This window comes from Rhopilema esculentum, chromosome 9 (assembly GCF_057945365.1).
Source record: "Rhopilema esculentum isolate cy_ngs chromosome 9, ASM5794536v1, whole genome shotgun sequence".
Taxonomy (NCBI): Eukaryota; Metazoa; Cnidaria; class Scyphozoa; order Rhizostomeae; family Rhizostomatidae; genus Rhopilema; species Rhopilema esculentum.
In genome coordinates, this window is record NC_142823.1 from 12,521,512 (window position 1) to 12,548,106 (window position 26,595).

Genomic DNA, 26,595 nt, shown 5'->3' on the forward strand with positions numbered 1-26,595 from the left:
GGTATGGATCATATTTGAAGGGAAAAATTTGGCTGTTCTGAAAATGAAAATTGCTCTATCAATGCACTTTCAATTCATGCAAAATTTATTTAAAAAAAGGCCATGTCTTGTAAAAGACATGGTTGGTGCTCCTTCACAGGCTTTTGTGTAGAGTAAGATAATATTAAGAACTGCTTTATTTCATTAATGTGAACCTTATTTGCTTTCTTTTTGGCATCCGTCATTGATTATTTAACTGACACATGGTGATAACTTCCTCGAGTTTGCATAGAATTCCACTCTCTATCAGTGACAAAGCCGACAAGAATCAGATCTCTTGCAATAAGAGCATCTTTCATCTCTTAAATCCCAAACTTTCTGGTATCATATAGAAGGAAAGAGCAACAGTCTTACAGGAACTGCACAGGCTTCATGTCCCTCTTTCATGGGGAAACCTTACAAATGAATAGATGAGTACCTGCATCTCTGCTTCAATGAAAGATTGTTGAAGTTCATCACAGAGTGTTGCCAGCTTTAGAAGGATATTATTGTGCCCTGTTACAGATTCAGCCAATGATCCAAGAGCAGTATTTGGCATTTTCTGCAAGTTCTTGCTCATTTCGATTAGCTGCTTGAAACGTCCCAAGCAAGAGCAAACAGTTATTCTTTTGAGGAACTCACTTTATCTACCATGTCCTTATAAATCTTATTTTAACTTGTCAAACCTGTATCAAGAAAACTCAGCTCCGCGTCAAGTTCTACCTACAGTTGTCCAAGATCAGAGGTAAAGACATTTCTTCTGGCCCCAATTCAAGGTTTACAGCAAAAATCTGTTGCTTTGTGCAATATAGGGTAGAGAGTACATGAAGACCATATTAAAGAGGTCAACTGGATCGAAACGCAGTGTCAATAGCATTGACAGGTTTTTCTTGCTGTATTTGAGAGGCATTCAAGTTCTTTTATTTGTTACTCCTGCAGGGTGTTACTCACACTAGGAAAAAGGTTTTCAGATACGGAAGTGGAGGAGACTGCTGATTGGAGCGTGGCTAAATTATCAGCCTCTACAAACGTTTTAGGCTGGTTCAAAATGACATGACTTTTAATTTCGTTTTTTAGAACATAGATAAATAAGCTCATCATCTCCATGTCCGAAAGAGAAAGATGTTGGCATTTTCTTATTATATCCTCTGTGTAGACTGATAAAGGTTCGTTTATTCCTTGCCAAAGTACAGTAGATTTTATCTCCTAGAGCTTTGTGTGCAGTTTTGAAATAAGGGAATTGTTATCATCAATGAGCTCTCTGACTGTGGGTTCTGATGGTCCAGAAGTATGCAGAGGGCAAGGCATCCCAGGACCATGAAGGATACTTAACAAATATTGCAAAAAAAAGTTTACAAGGATATGCAAACATTTTCAAATCAGGGCAGGAACAAAGTGGCATATTATATAAATCGAGTCATGGTATAGTTAATTGTGATTTGTCACGGTCGTCTATAATGGATACGTTTTCATACGGCAAAACTGATGATAACAGGCACCTCTCACAAATCCAATATCGCTCCCTGTCTCTTGTAATTCCAACACAAACCAAATGGTACCAAAGAGAACACTCAGTGCACTTGATACTGTTTTCCGATTCGCCCAGTGTCTCTTCTTTCTCCAAGCGTGGTTTCTCCTCTCCCTTTCGGGGCAGTAATAAATCTGCTTTCTGTCCAGAAGCACTGGAACCACATACCCGTTGAAAAAAAGAAAAGCATTTCTTTCCAGGTCTGACCAGTGTTTTTCTTCAAATTTGACTTGTTCGATAAGTGGTTCCCTTCTCGGACTCCACACTACAAAATAGCACCTTTTCCCTCCAGTTAAAGCCATTAGTGTCGTAACTTGTGAATAATATTTATGTTCCTCTTTTAGGTGCAATTTTTTGTATTCATCAATGTATAAAAAGTACAATCCGTCTGCTCCTTCTTCTACAATCTTCTCCCGCAACTTAAACAGGCATTTGTACTCTACTGGCACAGGACCCTCGCAGCATTGGCACAAAAATAAATTATCTGGAGTAGCCCGAATTAAAGGAAATGAGCAATTGGTTATTAGGCCAAAATCCAGTAGCTTCCCATGTTTATTCTTCGATACAACAGCACAGAAAAAGGCTTTTTTGGCATCTTGCTCGTACTTTTGTCCCCATTTTATGGCTGGCAACATCCCAATGTCATTGTCCTTCAACAACTTTGCAAGTAATGGCATGATTTTGGGTGCTTTTGCCTTCGATATAGAAATCGCATTTACTTTTGTAAAAAAGTCACGAATTTTAGTTGCAGTGATACATCCAGATCTTTGTCGCCAAATTTTCGAACCACCTTGTGATCTGGTGACCTTTTCGAGCTCTGTCAGCTGATTGTCTTTAAAAACGATTAACAAACACAAGCTTCAGGTGTACAGGCTGGATCAATCAACATGTTTGTTTTTGCAAACTCCACTTTGTACATAACGGCTGCAATGTGGTTACAACACTCTCGAAACCCAGCTGTACATGTACAGTGAGCAGCAAGTACATTGCCAGCTTTTGTGCAAAGAACCCATGTCTCCCTTGGATCTTCCCTCACTTTCTGGAAGGTTTGACTTTTGCCTTGAGAATAATTTTATCTCCGCTAAAGTTAAATGAAAAACTTTCATGTACAAATCCATTGATAAGATGCGAATATGCCTTCTTGATCTTGTACTGGTCGACATACTCTGTATCAAAGGCTTTCTTATTTATAATATATGCAAAGATATGAAACATAGGCCACGTTGAAACATCATTCCTGCAATTCTTTAAATTGATTCCCTTTGGATCAGAGATACTGTAATATTTCAGAACCCTTGCATAACTGCTCTTTAAATTAGCTTCTAATTCTTGGTTATTTTTAATAATGGGCTCTTTTCATTTTAAATGCGCTATAGGCTCTAAATGCCCTAGCTGCTAAATCTAACTTATTTCCAACTTATTCGCATCATGAGGAGAACACGCCTTTAATGACACATTTACTCACGTCAGCTGATCAAAAAGGGGATGTCTTTGGCATTCTGTATTTCAGACAATCCGATTCCTATTTCTAATAGAGGTATATTGACTGAGAGGCAAACTGAAGAGGATTAATTCAAACATTTTCTGGACGTTCTGGGCCTACGTGGCAAAAGAATATTCCTGATCAAAGGGAACACCACAAATTTAGGATGTTTGTACCTCTTCGTCAAGTATAACGTGGAAGACCCAAAAACAAAATAAATTGTTGTAAGTAAGTATTTTTTACATACTTTGGTGATTAAAGGACAAGTGACACACTTCACCCTATCTTTTCATTAGCTTATAGATCATCATTTAGAAGTAAGTTTTTCCTGGTTTAGAACAAAAGATTCTAATTATGGGGTGCAGGGGGCGCAATTTTGTTTTGTATCACGTGACCCTATGACGTACATTGTGATAACTCGGAATTTTCCTGTCATTGATAGAGAGTTTACGAAACACGACTCGACAGGTCCAGACGAACTGAATTCGTTTAGAAGCCTGTTGTAAACGTTAATATTGCACTGTATACCAGTAGCAGCAATAACAAATTATCACAATCTACGTCACGGTGTCACGTGATTCATTTCCTGCCATAATTTGAAAAGGGTTTTTAAGTAGGAAAATGAAATCAGAAAGGAAAAATATCTCAACAACACTCTCATACAGCATTTTACTATAAGTAAAAATTAAAAAAAAATTTGGTGCCAAAAGCGTGTCACTTGTCCTTTAAATATTACTTTGCCAAAGAATTTAGGTAAAAGTAGCTTTGTTTTGGTGTAAAATCGGAGGGTTGAAAATTGGTAAATTTTTGTATTGTCCAGGGGCTTGGGGCGAGTGAAATTTTGGCCAGTTATCGTTTATAGAAATTTTGGCTAGAAATTTTGGCTAGTATTTCATAATGGGGCTAGTAATCGGTAAATCGTTTATTGCAAACTGTACTGAATGAAAAACAAAACAATTGACAGCCCCCTCTTAAGCCACAAAAAGTATTGTTGTAGACAAGACTTTTTTCGGGTTCCCTTACAAAAAGACTTCAGATTCTCTTACAAAAGGATTTCTTCAGGTTCCTTTACAAGGATCCCAAAGAAATACAAAGCTATTTTTCGCTAATGCTATCTGATGCTATCTTATTCATGTAAACATTTACATACTTAAAAGCCTATAAATTTACAGCCAGATATACATACAGACCTACCAGTAACAATCAACATATTTATTGGGAAAACCAAAAGATACCTAACCATACAATGATAATAATGGAAACATTTCATTTTCAATTCAACTTAAACTACAATTACAAATCTCACTATTACAAGGTAATTTGCAATTGGCTAGCCTGGTTTTACAAGAAAAAAACTATAACAATCATAAGATAAAAGAAAAAACTGAGAAAAATAATGATAATAATAATAATGGAAACTTTTCATTTTCAATTCAATTAAAACTACAATAACAAATTTCACTATTACAAAGGTAATTTGCAATTGGCTAGCCTGGGTTTACAAAGAAAAAGACTATTACAAGCACAAACAAGAGAAATTAACAAAAAAAGGAATAAGTGTGTTCGTCATTGTTTGTTTTAGAAGTCGTCAGTAGCAGAGATAGTTAGAATTGAAGAAGATCAGGATTATTCCAAGATTTATTTCTGGGGCAGAAAATGTAATAGGTAGTAGGGATAGTTAAGTTGGAAAGTTTGGAGATCATGAAGCGGAGATGATTCTCGCTGATATCTAGAGCGTTGCACATGTCGATGAAAGAGGAGCAAGAGAGACCAAAGATACCTAGGGAACTGATAGAAAGATTAACAAACATGATAGAAGAATAGGCTGAGCTTAGGCTGTGAATGAGATTCGAGTATTTCTCTCTTTTGCGGTTAGCATTAACATCCAAGTTAGTTTCGTATCCTACTGTAAGCTCGAGTATGAATTAGTCGATGGTCAGAAGTGACTAGAAGTAGATCAGGACGGAAAGAGTCTCCTGTTATGATAGAGGGTGAGAGATAACCTGAAAGTTCTGCGCAAAGAGAGCAATTAGGTATAGCTTTTAAAGATTGTGCTAGGAAGTTCAATGCAGAGTTATGGCGCCATGTGTAACGGCCTTCTTCGAGGTATGTTTTGCAGCCTGCAACAATGTGAAGTAACGTTTCTGGCATATGGCAAAAAGAGCAATCGGACGACTGAGTAATGTTCCATTTAGATAGGTTTTTTCGCGTGGCAAGAGAGTTGCTAAGATATTTGATAGTAAAACTGTAAATGTTCTTGGGCATGTTGCTTTGAACCGTGGTCCATATTTTAGAGGCTATAGGAAGAGAGTGGTCAAAGATGAAGGAAAGAATGGTACCTTGAGATACAAGATGGTTTTGAAGGCGCTCATTAAGAACTCTTTCCTCATTTCCTTCCTGGAAATAGATGTTCTATTGTACAGGAAGATGCACTGCAAGTCGTATGATGACATGACTTCTGTCGTGCATTTTGTACTGCATGATCCTGAACATTGCCTGGTGTGGGCCAACATATCTTGCATTAAGATACTGGAGAATCTCATCATGGTGTAAAGTGTTTTCTTTTATTTTAACATGTGCACAATCGTTGCCTTTGTGAATGTATTTGAAGTTGTATTTGACACTTTTCACAGTGCTGCAAATTTCTACATTCATATGGAAGTTGAATTTCATGAGAAGGTGAGAATTGTAAGGAACCACCCAAGAGTCATTAACCAAGTGACGACGTAGCTGCGCATGATGTTGTCCTCGTCGTCAGTACTCTGGGTATCCATTCACCTGAGTTACCTGTGAGAGTTGTTTTGGAAAGTTCTTCTTACACTCACCATTTTGCATGCAAACACAGTGTGGATCAAGGTCACCACATGGTCCATGGATCATGTGTTTCTTGACCATTTCATGCAAATTTGGAAATTGTCGTGGATCTGGGATCTCGGCTGATACTAACCTGTCAGCGTCTTCTGCCACACGTGGTTTATCACCATCTGAGAAAACCAGAACCATGTGTGCATGCGGCAAACCTCTTTTCTGCAACTCAATTGTGTAAACATATGCAACCTTATTCTAAAGCATTTCTTTCAAGAAGGTCACACAAAAGTTCCTTGAGTTTTAGGTGGAAGACACGACTGATTATATCTGGCCTTTCATTGGCTGTCTGGTGTGGAAGGAGATTTTCTCTCACCTCAGGCCAGTTTGGATTTGCAGTCATTGTTAGGAAGATGTCAGGTTTACCAAATTTTGTGAGAATGGTCATTGCATCTTGATAATTTTGATGCATGTTTCTTTGACTTTCTTGAAAGATTGAGGGTAGAATGACAATACGGCCAACATTTGCATCTTCAGCTTCTGATCGTCTGTGTACGTGGTCTACAAGACCTTGATATGATTCTACCCTCGGTTGTGCTTGATGGGTTCTGATGTATGTCAGTTCATTCCCTTCAATTTTTGTGTAGGCATCAACCAAATATTGTTGAAAAAGCAACTTTGCACGGTGAATGGTTGAAAAGCCATCTCGACATGCAATCCTGTAAGCATAAAACTTGTTTAAAGAGATACGCTCCCTTTGATAAGGACGATGTGCTGCTGGTAGCTGCTGATTGCGTCCAAGTTCAATAATCCACCCCAATTCTCTTTGTAAAAACAACAGTGAATATGTCATTGGGTCTGCATTTGGAGATGTTGCCTTTATTTTTGTTGTATTGTGTTTGGCAGTATGGTATATAACTATGTCTCTGTTGGCAGGATCAGGAGGTGCCCCTTCATCTCCAACATAAACTGCAGCTATTTCTGTGGCTATAGGATTATCATAACGTCGATCTTGAAATGGGTGCTGTGCTATGATCATTCTCACTGGTGGTAATGGCTGATTGTTTGCCACTGCATTGTTGCGTTCTCTTTCAAGAACTTGTCCCATGTTTTGGAACTGTCTGGCAAATGGATTAACAGTCATAAGTTCATCTTGTAGCAACCGCAAGATGTCAGGTTGTAGGTTTGCATTTCTTGGATCATGAATCCTTTCCTGCAATGCTTGATTTGTATCCAGTATATATAACTGTGAATATTGTGGATGTTGGCCTTCAGGTGCATCTGCTGCACTTGTCAAGTGGTAGGTTTGCCCATGAATAGTGACAACACGGGGTCCTCTACCAGGAAGTTCATTGACTGTGGCATTCCAGGAAGCCATTGCCAAAGCAGCATTGTAATGACGAATGTTTTCAAGAAAATGCCTTGATTGTGGTGTTTCTGCACTGAATAAGTCAATAATATTTGCTGAAGGTAGTGTAACTGGTGGTAGAGTGACTTTACCTTGAAAGCAACATTTGGCGAAAACATTATTTGCGTTCTGCTCACCATTGAAAAATTTGCCATGACAATGATGACATGCATTTTCCATGATGCCAATGTAATGTGGCTGTGGTAGTTTGAAAAATGGCTGTGGGTGCTGATTGGCATTCAACTGCTCAGCAGGTTGGTTAGGTTGAATATTATCAAACTGTTGGGGGGGCTGTTGGTCAATTTCAGCTTCATTATTGCCCTGTTGATCCAATGCAGCTAATTCATTTACTGCAACAGCAAATTGTTGTTCACCTGCATTTGGTGGTCCATTGTTGTTATGACGGTTCTGATAATATTGTCTTTGCCTTTCTCTTGCTCTTTGCCGATTAAAGTTTAGCCGACGGCGACGTGGCATATCTCAAGGCTGGGGATTACAAAATTACCTGTAAAACGGTGTGAGAGTTTAGTAGTAAAATCAATATGGCTGACATTTAATATAAAAAAACATGTAATTTAATTTGGATTTGAAAAAATTTAAAATTGGAAAGGAATATTGCACAGACCTTTCAGCCAGGGCCTATATATGACCTTTTTGCAGATGGTAAACGACTGTGAGGAAGGCCAATGAAAAGAAATTAACTTTATTTGCCACACTCAAACCACGGTTCTATTTGGTTTCTGAGCTGGTTTCCATAGCTTACTGTAATTGTCACTTAGCCCTTTAGTTGCCAAACGTAGATTTACTTCCTGTAATCGAAAATTACAAGAAGAATAGACATTAGCACGAAAAGCAGGAAAACAGAACAAATGCACATAGGGTGCAAGTGATTTTCACAAAAAATTTCCGCAAGTTTATTGTTGATTGTACCTCAGTAAATAAATAATGTAAAATGTAAACAATGGAAAGGTTGTGGCCTTATTGAAAACAGACAAAAAGCAGGTAAAAAACCACACACTTCCCTGCTTTAAAGAAGCCAGAATATTAGAAAGTTGCATACTTTAACTTAACCCCAAAATTTCGAAATGGAAGTAAACGTCTCTTGTATCCTGTAACTTGTTGTTTCGTTTCAAGTGTAACCCCAACAGAAACGATCTGTTCTAGGTCGCCATTATGGATGTACATAAAATAGAGCCAGTGCAAATCCAATTTGCGAAAAATTCCAAAATGAGGCCCAACAAGTCCCACAATGCAATGGACACTTTAAAAAATTCGATAGTTTTTTAAAGGTGTAAAAGGTTAAACTACTTTGAACATCTCATCTCATTAAAAGAACATGCTCATGCCCCTAAAGATTATAAAAATCCTTTCTTTCCAATGAAGAAATTGTTTTCTTAGTACTGTTGCAAAACAGTGGTAATCCTATATAGTTCTGTCCTTCCTACGGCACTGCACATACACTGTGCTACTGAAGCCTACCCTCTTGCCCCTTGGTCGTTGCGGCGTCCTTGTATCACGCAAGGAGGATGTTTGATATGGTAAAATAAGCATCTTTCCTGCTTTCCTGTCCTATCTTTTATGGCAATAAGATCATTGAGGAATATATATCGTTAACTGATACAGGTTAAATGATTAATTAATATTAGTAGATTTGTAGATATCTCCAAGTCCGAAGAACAGAGACATGAAAAGATAAAACAAAGTGAACATGCATATTTGTAAAAAATCTAAACGTAAAATGCATATATATACAACTAATTAATGTCTTTTACTTCCAATAAAAAGTCAGAATCATCCATGTCTTTTCTTATTTCTAATTCGCAAAAAAACTCTTCGAGATTTTTCGTTAGAGCCTCAAGGCGGCTACAGGCACTTTGCAGCTTTGCTCTGCAAATTCGAATGTATCTTTCTTGGTTGGTATCCCCCTTCTCAATTTCGGAAAGGGATGTTTTGCATTCGTCAAGGAAGGATGCCAGCTCCTTTAATTTCTTTTCAATGTTACATTGAGCCATATTGCAAGCTATATCAACGGATAAATTTTAGGTAAATGAAAGTTCAAACTGTATGTAACCATCATATAACTATACTCTTTTGTAAAAGAACCAGTAAATTTAAATTAAGGCTGACTGTTCTTATTTTTTTCGGCAATCTGAGGCTGGATTGTTCTAAATTTGTTCTTTAATTAATTGGGTGTTCTTAATTTGTTCTTAACTTTTGACAAATTTTGAGGCTACTGTTCTATTAAAATTGTTCTTATAAAAATGAGCGTAAGAGAAATAGACTGCCTAATAATTTCAATGGCACTGTAACATTTGATGGTATTGTAACTAATAATTTTCATACAGACTTCATAATGAACATGCAAAAACTTGGGAAAATGGGGTATTTTAAATACAACTCGACTGGTTCACAGAACCAAAGAAACAGGTACGGATGTGCCCCTGGCATGCATTATAAATGTGAAAGGTTCCGGTGTTACAGTTAAATTTGTTTAATGGTTCATTTCATAAACTTCACAAATACAACGAATTCGAAAGGAATCAATGAGTAGAAGTCCTGATCATTTAGAATTATCACTAAACAGCAGAAGGTCAAAACTAAAATTAAAGAATTAACTACAGATATGATTTTTTTGTCGAAATGGCGTTTCCAATGGCATAATGTGAAATTTCTCTAGGAGGTGGAAAACTAAATTGTTTTGAGTTAAAGATGGCTTGCTTCGCATTAAGATGGAAATAAGGCATTCTTGTAATTGTTTTTGATGAAATTCCATTTTGGGTCAATGTTTGTTAGAGGGGTGGTTCCGCATATATGCAGCTTAAATACATAGCGGAATTGTAAAATAATTATGAAACTTATTTTAAATCAATAAAGAAAGTCAGATCTTTAAAACAGTCATACGCAATATCAACGGAAAAATCCTGAGTTAGTAAAGGGTTTCATGAAATTATTTTGTCGATACGAAACTTTGTTGACTGAAATAAGGAAGTTGCAAATCAATGAATAAAAGATACTTACAATTTTGAATGCGTCAAAGTTGAAATGCCATCAGAGATATGGGAAAGTGCAATGTGGGGTTGTCATTCGACAGCTAAGTTTTATGAGACGAAATGGTCATGTGATCATTGAAAGACACTTGCCCTTATTTGGAAGTCAATTCTGAACAGGGGAGTTTTTGGGGAACGGTGATTAATTGTCAAACGTAAATAGTAATTAATTAATCAGTGAATTAACTAATTAAAATGATACTATAAATTCAAAAGCCTGTTAAGAAATCGATCTACATATTGAAAAAAGATGAAAAGGGGGTTAAGAAAACGAAAAATTAAAAGTTACTGTCTCTCTCACTTTCTTCTGCAAACTCTGTCTTGGTTTCCTGCAAAGATGCAGGAATACCTCATCCCCGGCCCTGTGAAAAAAATAAAAATTGTTGAAGGTAACCAGTCTTGAAAAAACAATGTCAAGAAAACAGCTAAAAAATAAATGTAAAAAGACGAAAAGATCTGTAGAAAGGGAGTTTTTATACCAAATGCTAAACGTACCTTAATTCTCTTATGAGATGCCGCTGACGATCTACAATTTTGAATTTTATTTTTCTGCTTAGGGCAAATGCACTTGCAGCTTCTATTTTCAATTTGCAAATACTGCCGTCATTGTACGGGAGATTCTGTAAAAAAGAACTTGTGAAAAAATTGTTGAGTGCATTTAATTTGTGAATATGGAAAGTGTTACAACGATATAATTCGTAACGTTTAGAGGATTCTTTTGCATAGTGTTATAGAAATAAGTGGCATTGATTCATATAAGAAAAAAGGAATTATTCTTAGCAAAGCAAATAGCAACTAATTTCTAAAGATAATATTTGAGATAGGAAGAGTACTTACTTTTACCTCTCCTCTAAAATGTACAACGAACGTTTCTTTGTCTTTGTTCATTTTTGGTAACGGTGGACTTTTTGGTTCAGAGAAGGAAAGATTGTTTCTTAAATAGGAATACAGGATAATAGGCACTCATAAATAAAGGAGGGTTTAAAAGAATGTAAACAATTTGTCGTGGAGGAGTGATTTTGCTTGCTTTGAATTGATGGAAAAATACTTGTTGTAGTAGATTTGCCAGCATTTTCTTTAGAAAAGTAATGGACATGCCAAAATCATCTAGCCTTCAAATCAGATTGATCAGCCTTAGTTACCTGTTTACTCTCTTTACAAATTAAATCAAAATGAATCACCATGAACAATGCCCTCCTACACGCTTACAATTTTATATGGAATCTGAACACCAAATGTAATATCATACAGCAAGCACACAAGCGCTATTTCAATGTGGCAACAGCCAAACATAACTAATCCAATTAATAGTCACGCCTTCTGTGAGTAGCATTTACTATTGGCATATAAACGAAAATAACCCTTGAGGAAAAAGTATTCATTTAGAGCAACAAACCTATAGAAATATGAGCTATTTTCGTGTGGGAAGATAATGTTTTATTACCTTCACTGTAATTTTGTAAATCCTTCTAGAAAAGTAAACCCGAAATTGATTACCTGTTGACTATCAATACTTGGGAAATTCTTAGCAGAATCAATCCAATTACCATTAGCAGTATCATAGCTTTTATGGCGATCATGCAAGATCAAGGACGCAATATACACTCTGGTAATGGGCAGATTTACCCCCTATGTGCGGTCTTTATTCAAAATTGGCTTATAACTTTCTGTCAGCAAATTTCAGTTGGCCCCTTGTACCTATCAATTCATTTTTCATTTCGCAATAAACATTATCTGGCTTTACCTTCCTTTAAGGCTGGTAATGGCAGATTTACCCCCTAAGTGCGTTCTTTATTCAAAATTGGCTTATAACTTTCTGTCAGCAAATTTCAGTTGGCCCCTTGTACCTATCAATTCATTTTTCATCTCGAAATATACATTATCTGGTATTTAAAGCAGGTAATTTGCTGATTTAACCCCCTAAGTGTTAGCAACTTTCAGTCGGTCTATCATTACCCCTTTTGTGAAAATACTATTGGTTTATCTGATAATCCCAAGAAATCCTTTTGTTTTAGGCAAAATCTCGCACGTTACTTGCAAGAGCGAATTGCCCCCCGATGTAAACAAATCCAAAACAACTTTAGGTAAACATTCTCCGGTTTTTAGTGTAATTTCATCAAATTAAGCATAAAATCATTTGAATATGGTCTTGTTAAGCGACGAATACAGCAAATCAATTTTCCTTGAAGGACAAAATTTTCATGGGTTAATCCTATAATTTCTCCTATTTAGTCAGAATCAAATTTTTAAGTTTTCCAATCATACACTCTTGGCCCTCATCGACTTATAGGGCGCTTATAATTTTTTTCTAAGGCCATTCTTAAAGCTCTAATGTTCATTTTGAATCCAACATGAATATTTTTATCATAACATTTTGTTCAATTCTTGTTCACTTGTGATGTTGTTTTAAGATATAACTTCGGGCCACCTTTAAAGTTCCTCTGTTTATTTTGAATCAAACATTAAAGTTTTTCCAACAATAAATTCCTGTTAGCAGTTATTGGTCCATGGTGCTCGTTTAAATATATATCATCTAAAACTTTCTTAACAATCAAAATTCCTAAAAAAATTATGTTGATTCATAAAAGAATTAGTGACTCCTCTTCTAAAGTCCAAAGAGGTACAGAATTATTACGCAGTTCTATACATTTGAGGTCCACATATCACATCTTCGTCACAATTAGCTTTTGAAACACTGCAGCAACAAAGCAGTTAAGAAATAGAAAGATAAAAAACAGCCAAAGTTTCGTGCATCAGAAAGGAATCTTACTCTAACAACAAATTAACAAAATACAATTTACGGACAACAGCTGATCTATATAACTTTAGTCCGTTTCTTCACAGTAAAGTTTTTTCTTGTTTCATCGTTTGAATTAACGCCAGCATAAATGCCATCAATTTCGTTTCGAAGGTCCGAGAATCATGTCTGCGTCATAATTATTGCTTGAAACGATCTTTGATCTAGATGTAGAACAAAAAGAATAATGAAGATGTTATTCCATGGTTAATGGAAGCACGTTTTAAAGAAATCGATATACAGCCAATCCATATTCTTTTAAGCACAAAACTACGCAAGAGGTAAAAAATTCAGAGAAACACGTTCGTTGTCTAGCAAATCCTTTTAGCAACCGGTTTTTAGTGTAATTTCACCCAAATAAGCATAAAGTCATTTGAAATGGTTTCTGTGAACAATTTTTTCGCGGTACAGAATTTGAAAATGGCTTTGAAAAAGCAAACATTTTACAACATACTTAAAGCTTTTTCGTCTGACACTCCTCAGAGCATAAAACGTCAGAATAGGTTCCGAAAAAACACGTTTGAAAAATATATACCCAGTTGTGGATCGAAATAGGCCAATCAGAAAAACGCAAGCACAAGACCGGTATAGTTGACCAATCAGTGCCGCGAGCCTAAAGAAAAATTACCAATGGAGTCCAAGAGAGAAAACAAACTCCTTTTGTCTACACAATGGCGGCTTTTTCGTTTTTATGTAGATTGACTCCAAAACTGCCAGATGGAAGGACGACCGGGCTCTGCCAATTATCCGAAACATGTCGTCATTATAGAGTTTTGCACAATCTGGGTTGTCTAAAAGATGTTGACCAATGGCAGAATCACTTGTTTTAACAGTGTTTCTAGACCTACAAGATCGAGGAGGCTGTTCTCTTTGAGGGGCAGTTTTGTTTCGTATGTTGGAAGGAACATGCTGTTTTATCCTATCCCCCAATCTTTGGGTTGTGCGCCCTACGTAGCCAGAATCACACTGGCACGTAAATTCATTTACGTGCCTAAATGGTTTCTAGAATGATTCATTTACAATTCCGAAAATGATGCAGGCACAATCTACCGTAACAATCCAGCTTCCTTTCATTACAAAACCACGAAAAGAGGTAGAAATTTGCAGTTCGCGGGGGGGCCTAGTAGTAAGCGACCGGTTTTTAGTGTAATTCCATCAAAGTAAGCATAAAATCATTTTAATATGGTCTTGTTAAGGGAGCAATACAGCAAATTCATTTTCCTTGAAGGACAAAACTACGAAGAGGTAAAACATTAAGAGAAACACGTTCGCGGCGGGTCTAGCGACTCCATTTAGCAACCGGTTTTTAGTGTAATTTCATCAAATTAAGCATAAAGTCATTTGAAATGGTTTCTAGAATGATTCATTCTCAGTGGGAAAATCGCATTAAAAGTGAAATTTTTAATCAAAAAATACTCACTTGGCATAAAAAGTTGGAAGCTGCCATTACATAATTCTCAACGGGTTTCCTATTAAAATCAAATTTTCTTGCATCAAGAATAAACAGCAGGAAAAATATACCATTTTGATTGCAATAAAACCTATCCAGTTTTCTTTTAGCACAAAACCACGAGAAGAGGTAAAAATTTTTCGTTCGTGGCGGGGGTCTAGCAGCTGGTTTTTATTGCAATTTCATCCAAATGAGCAGAAAATCATGTCAAATAATTTAAATTTCGAAAACACGTAAGAACAACAACGCTTACTTGTATTCGCATGCCATCGATTCTGATGCTAGTGAAGAAGAAGAACAGCCAGCAGCCATCGCAAAACCAAAAAACGGGCAGCAGTGTGCGTACCGTACGTAGCTACTAAAACAAAGAAAAGGAAGATCGTCAAAACCACGAATTACATGGCTCTTGCAAACGAAATAACAACAAACGGAGTATCGATCGATCGATAAAAAGGAAAGGAAAATGACGACGAAAAGCTTATAAAAAGCTAGCGAGACTCACCTGTAGCTGTAGCTGTAGCACGGTAGCACTGTAGCACCGTAGCACAGAACGCAACCGTCGACAACCGCTTCGAGTTCGAAAAGGAATGCCAAGCAGCAGTGCACGTAGATTTATCCAAATCATCCAAATCACCGAAATTATCGGCAGACAGTAGATTCTTTGTCTTAAAAACGAAACGGATTTGAAAAGCCTCCGTTCAAATTGAAGGGTTGCTGGAGGAAGAAGATTTGAAATCTTTTGTAGTAGAGAGCAACAGAAAAGAGAGAAAGAACCTTTAGAAACGCGGGACAAAGACCACGGAGAGCACTAATCGAGATCTTGCATCCTCAGAGAAAACCGTGTAAATATCTGAGAAACGAAAAGAACGATGAGAAAAAGCAGACCTGATGATGGTGCATCGGGATGGAGGATTCAGAAGAAAAAAGAACTTTCAAAATCGGCCGAGCGGTTTTGGCTGCAAACCCGTACAATCGCGGGGCGGTGGGGATCGAGACGAACCCGGGAGAAAACCGTAAATATCTCAGGAACGGAAGCGAAAAGGAAAAAAAGGAGACCGTAGTATGGTGAACCAAAGATTCGTTGATGAAGGGAAAAAAAGAATTTTGAAAATCGGCCAAGCAGTTTTGGCTGGGCACCGTGTGCAACGCCGGGCGGTGGTACAATCGCGGGGCAGTGTGGAGGTCTTTTGTTCGGGCTCATTTGCATATTGGCATATTAGTATTAGTTAGACTAGCTCCCCTACGAAGCCCGCTACGCGGGCTTGCCAGTGACCCTACGGTCGAGTACATAGATTAGCCTCGGAAAAGACAAGAATTTTCTTAAAACCCCCTGTGAATGATAGTAAAATCAGCCTCGGCAAAGACAAGAATTCTGTCGAAGCCCCCTATGAGTATGCAGATTAGCCTCGGACAAGACAAGAGGTGTATCAACCTCGATTTGAAAAAAATTAGCTCCGCACAGGTCACGTGATAAAAAAATTACTCGCACTCCTGTGACTATCGCTAGTCAGGGGGTCGCCTGAAATAGAGAAGGGTAGAGGCTCCCCCCTTCCTAGCGATAGTCACAGGAGTGCGAGTAATTTTTTTATCACGTGACCTGTGCGGAGCTAATTTTTTTCAAATCGAGGTTGATACACCTCTTGTCTTGTCCGAGGCTAATCTGCATACTCATAGGGGGCTTCGACAGAATTCTTGTCTTTGCCGAGGCTGATTTTACTATCATTCACAGGGGGTTTTAAGAAAATTCTTGTCTTTTCCGAGGCTAATCTATGTACTCGACCGTAGGGTCACTGGCAAGCCCGCGTAGCGGGCTTCGTAGGGGAGCTAGTCTTCCGTTAATTGAAAGTTGCTTCAAAACATTTGCAGCCCAGGTCTATTCGTGTTCCTCGTTTAGATATTTTGATGGGTTACCCCCTAAGTCTTGTGTTTTAATTTTCCATAAAATTTCATGGTAAGACTTCCCAACTTTACTTATCTGTTTACTCCTCTGACAAATAAAATTAAAATTGAATCTATCCTGAAAATGAGAATAAAAAAACAATGCCCTCCTACATTCTTTCAATTTAATAAGGAATGCAAGCAAAAAGTGTAATATCATACAGCAAGCAGGCAAGCACATTCTAAACGTGACAAAAGACAAACATAATTAAACCAATCCATAGTCACGCCTACTGTGAGTAGCATATACTATTGGCAAGAGCAGGAAATAATTGCTCGAGGACAAAGTATTATTTACTTGCAGCAACAACCCTATTGAGATAAGAGCTTCTTTTCTGTAGGAAGATAATGCTTTGTTACCTTGATTGTAATTCAGTAAATCCTTTTAGAAAAGTAAACCCAAACTTAATTACTTGCTGGCTCCAGATACCCATACTTGCGAAATTCCTAATAGAACCAATCCAATGAGTAGTTCCTCGATTATTACGATTACCACTTAGCAATATCATAGCTTTCATCACCATCTGAACCCCTTTGAAATCAAGGTTAATAGCACTCTTGACTTTCAGAGGCTAATCTTACTATCCCATTTTGGGGCCATAGGGTGCCCGAAGAGCGGGATTTACTGGGAGCTACTCTTCCGTTTATTAAAATGTGCATATCAATTTGATACATAAACGGTTGCAATATCAAGACAATACAGAAAGTTGCTTCAATACATTTTGTAAGCCACGATCTAATTGGGGTCCTCGTTTAAATACTTTCACGGGTTACCCTCTTTATTTCTACTGCTTATTCTAATTGCAATGTTTTAAAGTTTGCATCTTCTTTTATCTCTCGGTGAATCGTGGTGCTCGTTTAAATATCTTGCAGGCTTATCTAAAAGCTTTGTTTAATATTCTGAATTCTACTTTAAACTTGACAGCTACATACTTCTGCCAGCCCCCATCATTTTCATGAGTTAATCCTATAATTTCTCCTATTTAGTCATAAACAAATTTTTGAGTTTTCCAATCATACATTCTTAGCCCTCGTCGACTTATAGGGCGCTTGAAAATATTTTCTAAGGCCATTCTTAAAGCTGTAATGCTCATTTTGAATCCAACATGAATATCTTTATCAGAGCATTTCGTTCAATTCTTGTTCACTTGTGATGCTGTTTTAAGGTATAATTTGGGGCCACCTTTAAACTTCCTCTGTTTATTTTGAATCAAACATTAAAGTTTTCCAACAATAAATTCCTGTTAGCCGTTATTGGTCCATGGTGCTCGTTTAGATATATATCATCTAAAAATTTCTTAAGAATTAATGACTCCTCTTCTAAACTCCAAAGAGTTATAGAGTTATTACGCAGTTCTATACATTTGAGGTCCACATATCACATCTTCGTCACAATTAGCTTTTGAAACACTGCAGGAACAAAGCAGTTAAGAAATAGAAAGATAAAAAACAGCCAAGTTTCGTGCATCAGAAAGGAATCTTACTCTAACAACAAATTAACAAAATACAATTTACGGACAACAGCTAATCTATATTATACAACTTTAGTCCTTTTCTCCACAGTCAAGTTTTTTCTTGTTTCATCGTTTGATTTAACGCCAGCATAAATGCCATAAATTTCGTTTCGAAGGTCCGAGAATCACGTCTGCGTCGTAATTATTGCTTGAAACGCTCTTTGATCTAGATGAAGAACAAAAAGATTAATGAAGATGTTATTCCATGGTTAATGAAAGCACGTTTCAAAGAAATCGATATACAGCCAATCCATATTCTTATAAGCAGAAAACTACGTGAGGTAAAAAAATTCAGAGCAACACGTTCGTGGCGGGTCTAGCGACTCCTTTCAGCAACCGGTTTTTAGTGTAATTTCACCCAAATAAGCATAAAGTCATTTGAAATGGTTTCTAGAATGATTAATTTACAATTCCCAAAATGATGCAGGCACAATCTACCGTAACAATCCAGCTTCCTTTCAGTACAAAACCACGAAATGAGGTAGAAATTCGCCGTTTGCGGCGGGGGTCTAGCAGTAAGCAACCGGTTTTTAGTGTAATTTCATCAAATTAAGCATAAAATCATTTGAAATTGTTCTCGTTAAGCGAGCAATACAGCAAATCCATTTTCCTTGAATTACAAAACTGCGAAGAGGTAAAACATTAAGAGAAAAACGTTCGTGACGGGTCTAGCGTCTCCTTTCAGCAACCTGTTTTTAGTGTAATTTCACCCAAATAAGCATAAAGTCATTTGAAATGGTTTCTAGAAAGATTAATTTACAATTCCGAAAATGATGCAGGCACAATCTACCGTAACAATCCAGCTTCCTTTCAGTACAAAACCACGAAATGAGGTAGAAATTCGCCGTTCGCGGCGGGGGTCTAGCATTAAGCAACCGGTTTTTAGTGTAATTTCACCCAAATAAGCATAAAGTCATTTGAAATGGTTTCTAGAATGATTAATTTACAATTCCGAAAATGATGCAGGCACAATCTACCGTAACAATCCAGCTTCCTTTCAGTACAAAACCACGAAATGAGGTAGAAATTCGCCGTTTGCGGCGGGGGTCTAGCAGTAAGCAACCGGTTTTTAGTGTAATTTCATCAATTAAGCATAAAGTCATTTGAAATGGTTTCTAGGATGATTTTTTTAAAATTCCAAAAATGCTCTCAAAAAGCTAGAAATAATTTTCACTCAAGAGGCAGGAAAATCGCACAAAAAGTGAAATTTTAATCGAAAAACACCCACTTGTTGTACCAAAAAGACAGCGAATCCGATCGTTTATCTACAAAAAAGGAAGGCGGTTAGGAAAAATTGCTGCAAAGGATTCTCGTTAGACATAAAAAGTTGGGGGCTGGCGGGATTACAAAATTCGCATTACAACGGGTTTCCTATGAAAATCAAATTTTCTTGCATCAAGAATAAACAGCAGGAAAAATCTACCACAATTCTTCATACTTTGATTGCAATAAAGCCAATCCAGTTTCCTTTAAGCACAAAACCACGAGAAGAGGTAAAAAGTTTTCGTTCGCAGCGGGGGTCTAGCAGCCGGTTTTTAGTGTAATTTCATCGAAATGAGCACAAAATCATTTGAAAAAAGTAATATCGAAAACACGTAAGAACAACAACGCTTACCTGTATTCGCATGCCATCGATTCTGATACCAGTGAAGAAGTGGAACAGCCAGCAGCCATTGCAAAACCAAAAAACGGGCAGCAGTGTGCGTAGCTACTAAAACGAAGAAAAGGAAGATTGTCAGAAGCACGAATTACATGGCTCTTGCAAACGAAATAATAACAAACGGGGTTTTAATCGATCGATCGATAAAAAGGAAAGGAAAATGACGGCGAAAAGTTTAGAAAAAGCTAGCGAGACTCACCTGTAGCTGTAGCTGTAGCACTGTAGCACAGAACACGACTGTCGACAACCGCTTCGAGTTCGAAAAGGAATGCCAAGCAGCAGTGCACGTAGATTTATCCAATTCCAAATCACCGAAATTATCGGCACACAGTAGCTTCTTTGTGGAAAGCAAAACGAATTTGAAAAGCCTCCGTTCAAATTGAAGGGTTGCTGGAGGAAGAAGTTTTGAAACTTTTTGTAGAGAGCAAAAGAAAAGAGAGAGAAAGAACCTTTAGAAACGCGAACGCAAAAGCCAGTATTTTACCCATCAAAGGGAGGGAGGAAGTGTTTTGAAAAATCCTTCGAAAAGGTACTCGATCTCTTTCAAAAAAGTTAGGGATGAAAAGGGATATTCGCTTTAGAATCAAAGGTCAAGGTTTTCAATCAACAACTACTGACTGGATGACAATCGACGTTTTCAAAACATCCAGGAAAGCGCTAGAAAAAGTCTTTGAAAAGACAAACAAAGAGAGCGAAGCGTTAGCAAAGAAAATGGCCTCGTTGAGCAAGGCCCATTGAGAGAAGACACGTCGCAAATTCGGAGCGAGGGAAGCGAGCAAACGAAGATTCGAGACCTTTCCACACAATCGCAACCCCAGAGGAACCGAACTACCGAAGCTCAGTTCAAGGGGTGTAGCAGTTTTTGCGGAGTTCGTGCAAGAACTTTCGATGGGAACGGACCGATATCAGATGTAATCGGACCGATATCAACGGAGCGAGCTCATTTGCATATCCGCACATTAGTATTATTGTAGAGATTTCGTGTTTTTTTGCAAGCATTTGCTGTTGAACACATCTACAGCCTCGTTCCTATCTTTTGAATATAAAAACTAGTTGAGCCTGATTTCTCTTAAATCCAGTGCTCATAATGCTCAAATTGAATTTTCTATACCAAGACAAACAATATTTTAGAAACACATTACCTGATAGATTTATAGAAGTTCCACTTAAGGATCTTGATGCAAAGGCGATGTTTTTTCCTAAAACGGTAGAAAGCTGTATTTCAGATAACTCCATCTTAGTTAAGAAAATAAGCAGTTAACAGAAAAAGACCTGGTCATCATACTAACAAAAAACGTTACAAATCCCTATTTGATCAATAATAATAATAACAATAATTATTTTCTTTGAGGCTGGCGGGAAAAAGCACTAGGTAGGCCAATCAATGGTAACCACTATTGATGTAAAAAATATTGATAAAAATTGTCAATTACAAATGCACACAAGAGCTCCTTTTTCTTCTTTACATTGTTAACATATAGATTTTTGTTCTGTATTTTCCCCATAAATATTAATTTCAAGCTAATCCGAGGGTCACTCCAAAATTATTGAGATATTCAAAAACCGCAAGAGGCATCGTGTTCAAATTTTCACAGTTTCTCAAAATACTCTCCACTGGCTTCCACACAAAGTCTCATACGATAAAACCACATATCAAAACAATGGGCCCATTTTTCTGCAGCAAGGTCAGAAACAGCCTCGTTGAAGGCACTAACTGCATCATCAGCGCTATCAAACTTGGTTCCGCGAATTTTTTCTTTCACCGCTGGAAAGAGAAAGAAGTCACAAGGTGCCAAATCAGGTGAATAAGGCCGGTGGGTCGTCAACTGAACTGAATTTTCGGACAGAAAGTCGATGGTCAAAGCAGCTGTGTGAGCGGAAGCGTTGTCATGGTGCCAAAGTAGACCTCTTAAGCCGGTCCTTGGACGTTTATTTCGCCAAACTTCTAGAACCTGTGGTATACAGTGGTTAACATACCAATCCGCGTTCACTGTACGACGGTCTTCAACTTGAATGGTTGCGACATGACCTGTCTTTGAGAAAAATGACGCAACCATCCTTTTGCCGACGCTTCTGGATCGCCGAAATTTTTGCGGCGGGTTTTCACCTGGAAAGATCCAAATTGAGGATTGGCGCTTTGTTTCCGGGGTCAAATTGGTAAACCCAACTTTCATCGCCTGTCACAATGTCATAAACCCGTTTCGACTTCCCTTCATTAAATTTTTGCAGCATAAACTGGCACCAATTGACGCGCTGCTCCTTTTGCTCATCTGACAAGCAATGTGGCACCCAGCGGGCAGCCACTTTCCGAACTTGCAAGTTTTCATGCAAAATTGTGTGCAATACTGCTGATCCAATCTTTACGCTATCCTGCATCATAGAATAAGTCATCCGACCATCTTGCCTTAGCATCTTCTCCACAGCGGCAACTGTTTCTGGCACAACAGCAGTTGGGGGCCTCCCTGGGTGGGTCTCATCTTTAAGGCTCTCCCTCCCTCTCTTAAATTCGGCAAACCATCGAAAAACTGTTGCCCTTGAAGGTGCATTATCTCCAAATGTCTGCAGAAGTTGAGCTAGGCATTCTTCTTGTTTCAGCCCCCTTTTAAAATCATAATAAATCATCGCGCGAAAATCACGTCTTTCAAGCTCCATTTTTAATAAATAAGAACATCTAAGGTGCTGAAATTCAAAACCCTTTTCTTTCTTTTTTCTCGCGCTTGAAATTAACAAAAATTACAAAACATGGGTGAAATAGATGGTAGAAGCCACCAAAAAAATTTCAAACTGATATCTCAAGCGGTTACTGAATATCTCAATAATTTTGGAGTGACCCTCGTATATCGTTTTATTTTATCTTAAAAAATATACGCAGCTTACAAGAATTTCCCATGCACGTACAGGAGTTATTAACTCTTGGCCGCCAACCAAATATGCTAAAATCTGGAAGAAATATGATTTAAGGTTAGCTTTTCAAATTGTATAATTTCAAATAGGAAAAAATAGGATTTAATTCATTTGACTTTGATATCAACAACACTCAATCAAACACGATGGATAAGAGTTAAGGTAAAAGAATATCTTTTTGAAATGAAGAATACTTACTATGGCCGAATTTTCATCTCCAACCCAATTTCGAAGCAATTTCCTTCCACAGTAAAATAGAAGAACTTCATAAGCCTCTGTTTCTGAAGTTTCTGAAGTTTTTGAAAAGCTGAACTTTTGGTGAAAAGTTAGATTCCTTAATTACCTTTCAAATGTGTGTAAAATGCAAAACAATTTTTATAAAATATTTTTAGCAATTTTTATGGAACTGCTTAATATTTCTCTAAAGGTAACAGAATATCTTTGTTGAAATAAAGCAAGTTCAATATAATTTTATTTTTGCATTCACGAATTCAAATACACATCTAAAATAAGACATTTTAATATCTTAGAGAGGAAATTGAAAAGTTTATAAAATTGAATGATTGTGAGTAAATGTGTAATTAATTTACCTTTCAAAAATGTTGTTGTGGAATGGTACCCAGCGCATTATACAAGAACAATATACGTCAAATGAAATCGTTTTTGTGCAGCATCTTCTTACAGTTCTTGTTGTTGTCGGAAAGGGAAGCTTTGTTTTTGCTGCTAAGGACCTTAATAGATTATGATTCATTATCTCTTGGTCAAATGTCACCTCAGTGGGATTTCTCTTTTCCTTTAGAACATAATTTGTAAAGGCAATGGCATTTGCATCACAGCCCACTCTATTTGATTGCTGTTGAACTGGGACAACATTTATTTTCAAAATTGACCTTGAAGAATGCATGACTGCACCTAATAGTTGATTAACTTTTTCAGATATTCTACCAGAGAACACAAACGGTCAAAGTAGAAGACCTTCCCAGGCCCACATACATATGTTGAAACAGCAATCCAATGTAGTTTTCCATCATAGAGGATTTGAACAAAAGGTTTGTCGTGGTGTACAGTAAAAAACATGTTTTGCCCAAGAAAAGGGTCTTGTAAATCATTTGACTCAGGGTGTTCCTTCAGCATCAGAATTTGGAATACATTGATTATTGAGTTATTAAGCATGCCATTCTCTGATATCTTTTTGAAGTCATGTTTGTTCAGTCGCTGCCTTCCAACAAAAAATTTTGTATTTTTTTCAACAAAATCTGTTCAATTATCTCTTGCTGTATCTCTGTCAACTGATGTTACAAAAAATTGTAGAACCTAGTTGTTCTTGATTGTCGCTTACAATATTCCCTACTACATCCTCCTTAAAAAAGCTTCAGACTTCTCTATGGTGATGTGGCAAGTCTTTCTTTAGCCTCTTTGTTTGCTTTAATTAAACTTTTCATTTTCTTTTTAGGTTTCTTCTTTGGTGTAACTTGTCGAAGATGAATGCCCTTCACAGCTGGTGCTTCTTTGTAAATCAAAGATTTTATCTCCTAGAGCTTTGTGTGCAGTTTTGAAATAAGGGAATTGTTATCGTCAATGAGCTCTCTGACTGTGGGTTCTGATGGTCCAGAAGTATGCAGAGGGCAAGGCATCCAAGGACCATGAAGGATACTTGACAAATATTGCAAAAAAAAGTTTACAAGGATATGCAAACATTTTCAAATCAGGGCAGGAACAAAGTGGCATATTATATAAATCAAGTCATGGTATAGTTCATTGCAAATTGTCACTGTCGTCTATAATGGATACGTTTTCATACGGCAAAACTGATGATAACAGGCACCTCTCACAAATCCAATATCGCTCCCTGTCTCTTGTAATTCCAACACAAACCAAATGGTACCAAAGGAACACTCAGTGCACTTAATACTGTTTTCTGATTCGTCCGGTGTCTCTTCTTTCTCCAAGCATGGTTTCTCCTCTCCCTTTCGGGGCAGTAATAAATCTGCTTTCTTTCCAGAAGCACTGGAACCACATACCCGTTGAAAAAGAGAAAAGCATTTCTTTCCAGGTCTTCTCGGACTCCACACGACAAAAAAGCACCTTTTCCCTCCAGTTAAAGCCATTTGTGTCGTAACTTGTGAAAAATATTTATGTTGCTTTTTTAGGTGCAATTTGTTGTATTCATCAATGTATAAAAAATCCAGTCCGTCTGCTCCTTCTTCTACACCCTTCTCCCGCAACTTAAACAGGCATTTGTACTCTACTGGCACAGGACCCTCGCAGCATTGGCACAAAAATAAATAATCTGGAGTAGCCCGAACTAAAGGGAATGAGCAGTTGGTTATTAAGCCAGAATCGAGTAGCTTCCCATGTTTATTCTTCGAAACAACAGCACTGAAAAAGGCTTTTTTGGCATCTTCCTCATGCTTTCGCCCCCATTTTATGGCTGGCAACATCCCAATGTCATTGTGCTTCAACAACTTTGCAAGTAATGGCATGATTTTGGGTGCTTTTGCCTTTGATCTGGAAATCGCATTTACTTTTGTAAAGAAGTCACGAATTTAAGTTGCAGTGATACATCCAGATCTTTGTCCCCAAATTTTTGAACCATCTTGTGATCTGGTGACTTTTTAGAGCTCCGTCAGCTGATTGTCGTTAAAAATAATCTTCGATTGAAAATCTGTAACTAGTTCTTCATACGCAGCATTGGGTTTCTCCTTTATTATATCTTGCATGAGTTGTGGCAGTCTGTTCTACAGATATCCTTAGTCAGCTAAAAATAGAGCAGCAACCAATCTACACTGACTACGCGTGCTAGGTCATTAGCTCACTTACATAATCAGCACTGTTGAGTGCACGTTACCAATAATATAGACATGTAAATAGCATTAGCTTTGAAGAATTACAATCAATGAATGTAAATTTAATCATTTTTGAATAAATGCACCTAAAGTTTAAGATCCAGCGATGAATATCAAATGGTATTGCAACCAATTTTCTTTTCATAGTGTAACCTCAAAATGAAAAGTAATGATATAACCATATTGCCATTTACTGATATAACCATATAACCAAATAATGATATAACCATACTTTTAATAGATAGATATTGCCATTTACCTCCAACATTGAGGTGCCATTCTGCAGCATTCTCTTGATGCTGTCTCCCTGACTCAATCTAGATTTCCTGCAAATATCATTTAGTATTTATTACACAAATCTACTGGTATCAAAGTTCTTCCAGGAATCGAAATTCGAAAATCAAAAGAACAATCTCTTTATCAATTAAAAAATGGTATAACTAAAGAACCATATCCGAAGTCTCAAAACACAGCTTGCTTGATTGCTAAAGTCCTCAAATTGAATTGAATCCTATAGTGAACACAAGCTATCGAGTACAAGTTAAAAATATCAAACATATTTTTCGACATAGAAAAGTTTACTAGTTAAAAACTGGGTAAAGAAGTTGATTGCAATTTCTCATTCTGTAAAAACACAAAGTCCTCTAACAAACTCATTTATTTTGTCCCCGCTATTTTGTGTCCTCACGTTTATATGTGATAGTGTTTATTTGTGTAAGTAAGTTCAGTTTAATTCTACATGAGGTTCGTTGCTACACAACTGTGATTTTTCTGGCTCCTTGTTCTTTTTACATCATTGAAGTGAATAAACTATATCGGGACTAACAAGCATTTATTGACAAACTTTTTTCAAACACATACTTACACTGGAAGTACCTTTGCTAATGCATGACAACCACAGCAGTTGTCATAAATTTTACCAAGGCATTTTCTATGATACGTTTGGCAACAAAAAGGACAATAGAAAGAATCGTCCCCTGTTGAGCAACCGAAGTGCTCAGCACAGTCGTAGGCAAGGCACATTTGTTGTATCTTTTCAGGAAGCTCAATCAGGGGATATACATGACATTGCCCTTCCTTGCCAAAATACCACAAAACATCGACCTCTGCCCACGCGTTGCCACTTTTATATGTACAAGAAAAGTCATTATTGACCGAATGACACTTAATATCGACATTAAGTGCCTCAGCCAACAT

The 26,595-nt window shown here is 37.3% G+C and overlaps 2 protein-coding genes and 1 pseudogene across 3 annotated transcripts; all 3 read right to left on the reverse strand.

Annotated features, from left to right (window-relative positions):
- Positions 1-594: 594 nt before the first annotated feature.
- LOC135688676 (uncharacterized) lies at positions 595-7,719 on the reverse strand. Its single transcript, XM_089109967.1, has one exon. The coding sequence runs from the start codon at positions 7,717-7,719 to the stop codon at positions 6,088-6,090; it is 1,632 nt and encodes a 543-aa protein (XP_088966093.1). The 3' UTR covers positions 595-6,087.
- Positions 7,720-11,126: 3,407 nt separating this feature from the next.
- On the reverse strand, positions 11,127-23,725 carry LOC135689310 (uncharacterized; annotated as a pseudogene). Its single transcript, XR_016144005.1, has 5 exons — positions 23,143-23,725; positions 22,751-22,793; positions 22,526-22,588; positions 20,791-20,847; positions 11,127-11,193 (listed from the first exon to the last, which is right to left on the reverse strand). The product of XR_016144005.1 is annotated as an uncharacterized LOC135689310 (transcript).
- Positions 23,726-25,179: 1,454 nt separating this feature from the next.
- On the reverse strand, positions 25,180-26,595 carry LOC148959721 (uncharacterized). The gene is made up of 3 exons (XM_089110005.1): positions 26,264-26,595; positions 25,658-25,724; positions 25,180-25,310 (listed from the first exon to the last, which is right to left on the reverse strand). The coding sequence occupies exons 1-3, from the start codon at positions 26,593-26,595 to the stop codon at positions 25,260-25,262; spliced, it is 450 nt and encodes a 149-aa protein (XP_088966131.1). The 3' UTR covers positions 25,180-25,259.

What these genes read in the sequence shown, in the direction of transcription:
- LOC135688676 (XM_089109967.1), bottom strand. Translation starts at nt 7,719, where the DNA reads ATGCCACGTCGCCGTCGGCTAAACTTTAATCGGCAAAGAGCAAGAGAA.
- LOC148959721 (XM_089110005.1), bottom strand. Translation starts at nt 26,595, where the DNA reads ATGTTGGCTGAGGCACTTAATGTCGATATTAAGTGTCATTCGGTCAAT. An exon ending in TTAGCAAAGGTACTTCCAGT is followed by an intron (nt 25,725 to 26,263) that starts GTAAGTATGTGT and finishes TGATATTTGCAG; the next exon opens with GAAATCTAGATTGAGTCAGG. An exon ending in ATGGCACCTCAATGTTGGAG is followed by an intron (nt 25,311 to 25,657) that starts GTAAATGGCAAT and finishes CTCTATTTTTAG; the next exon opens with CTGACTAAGGATATCTGTAG.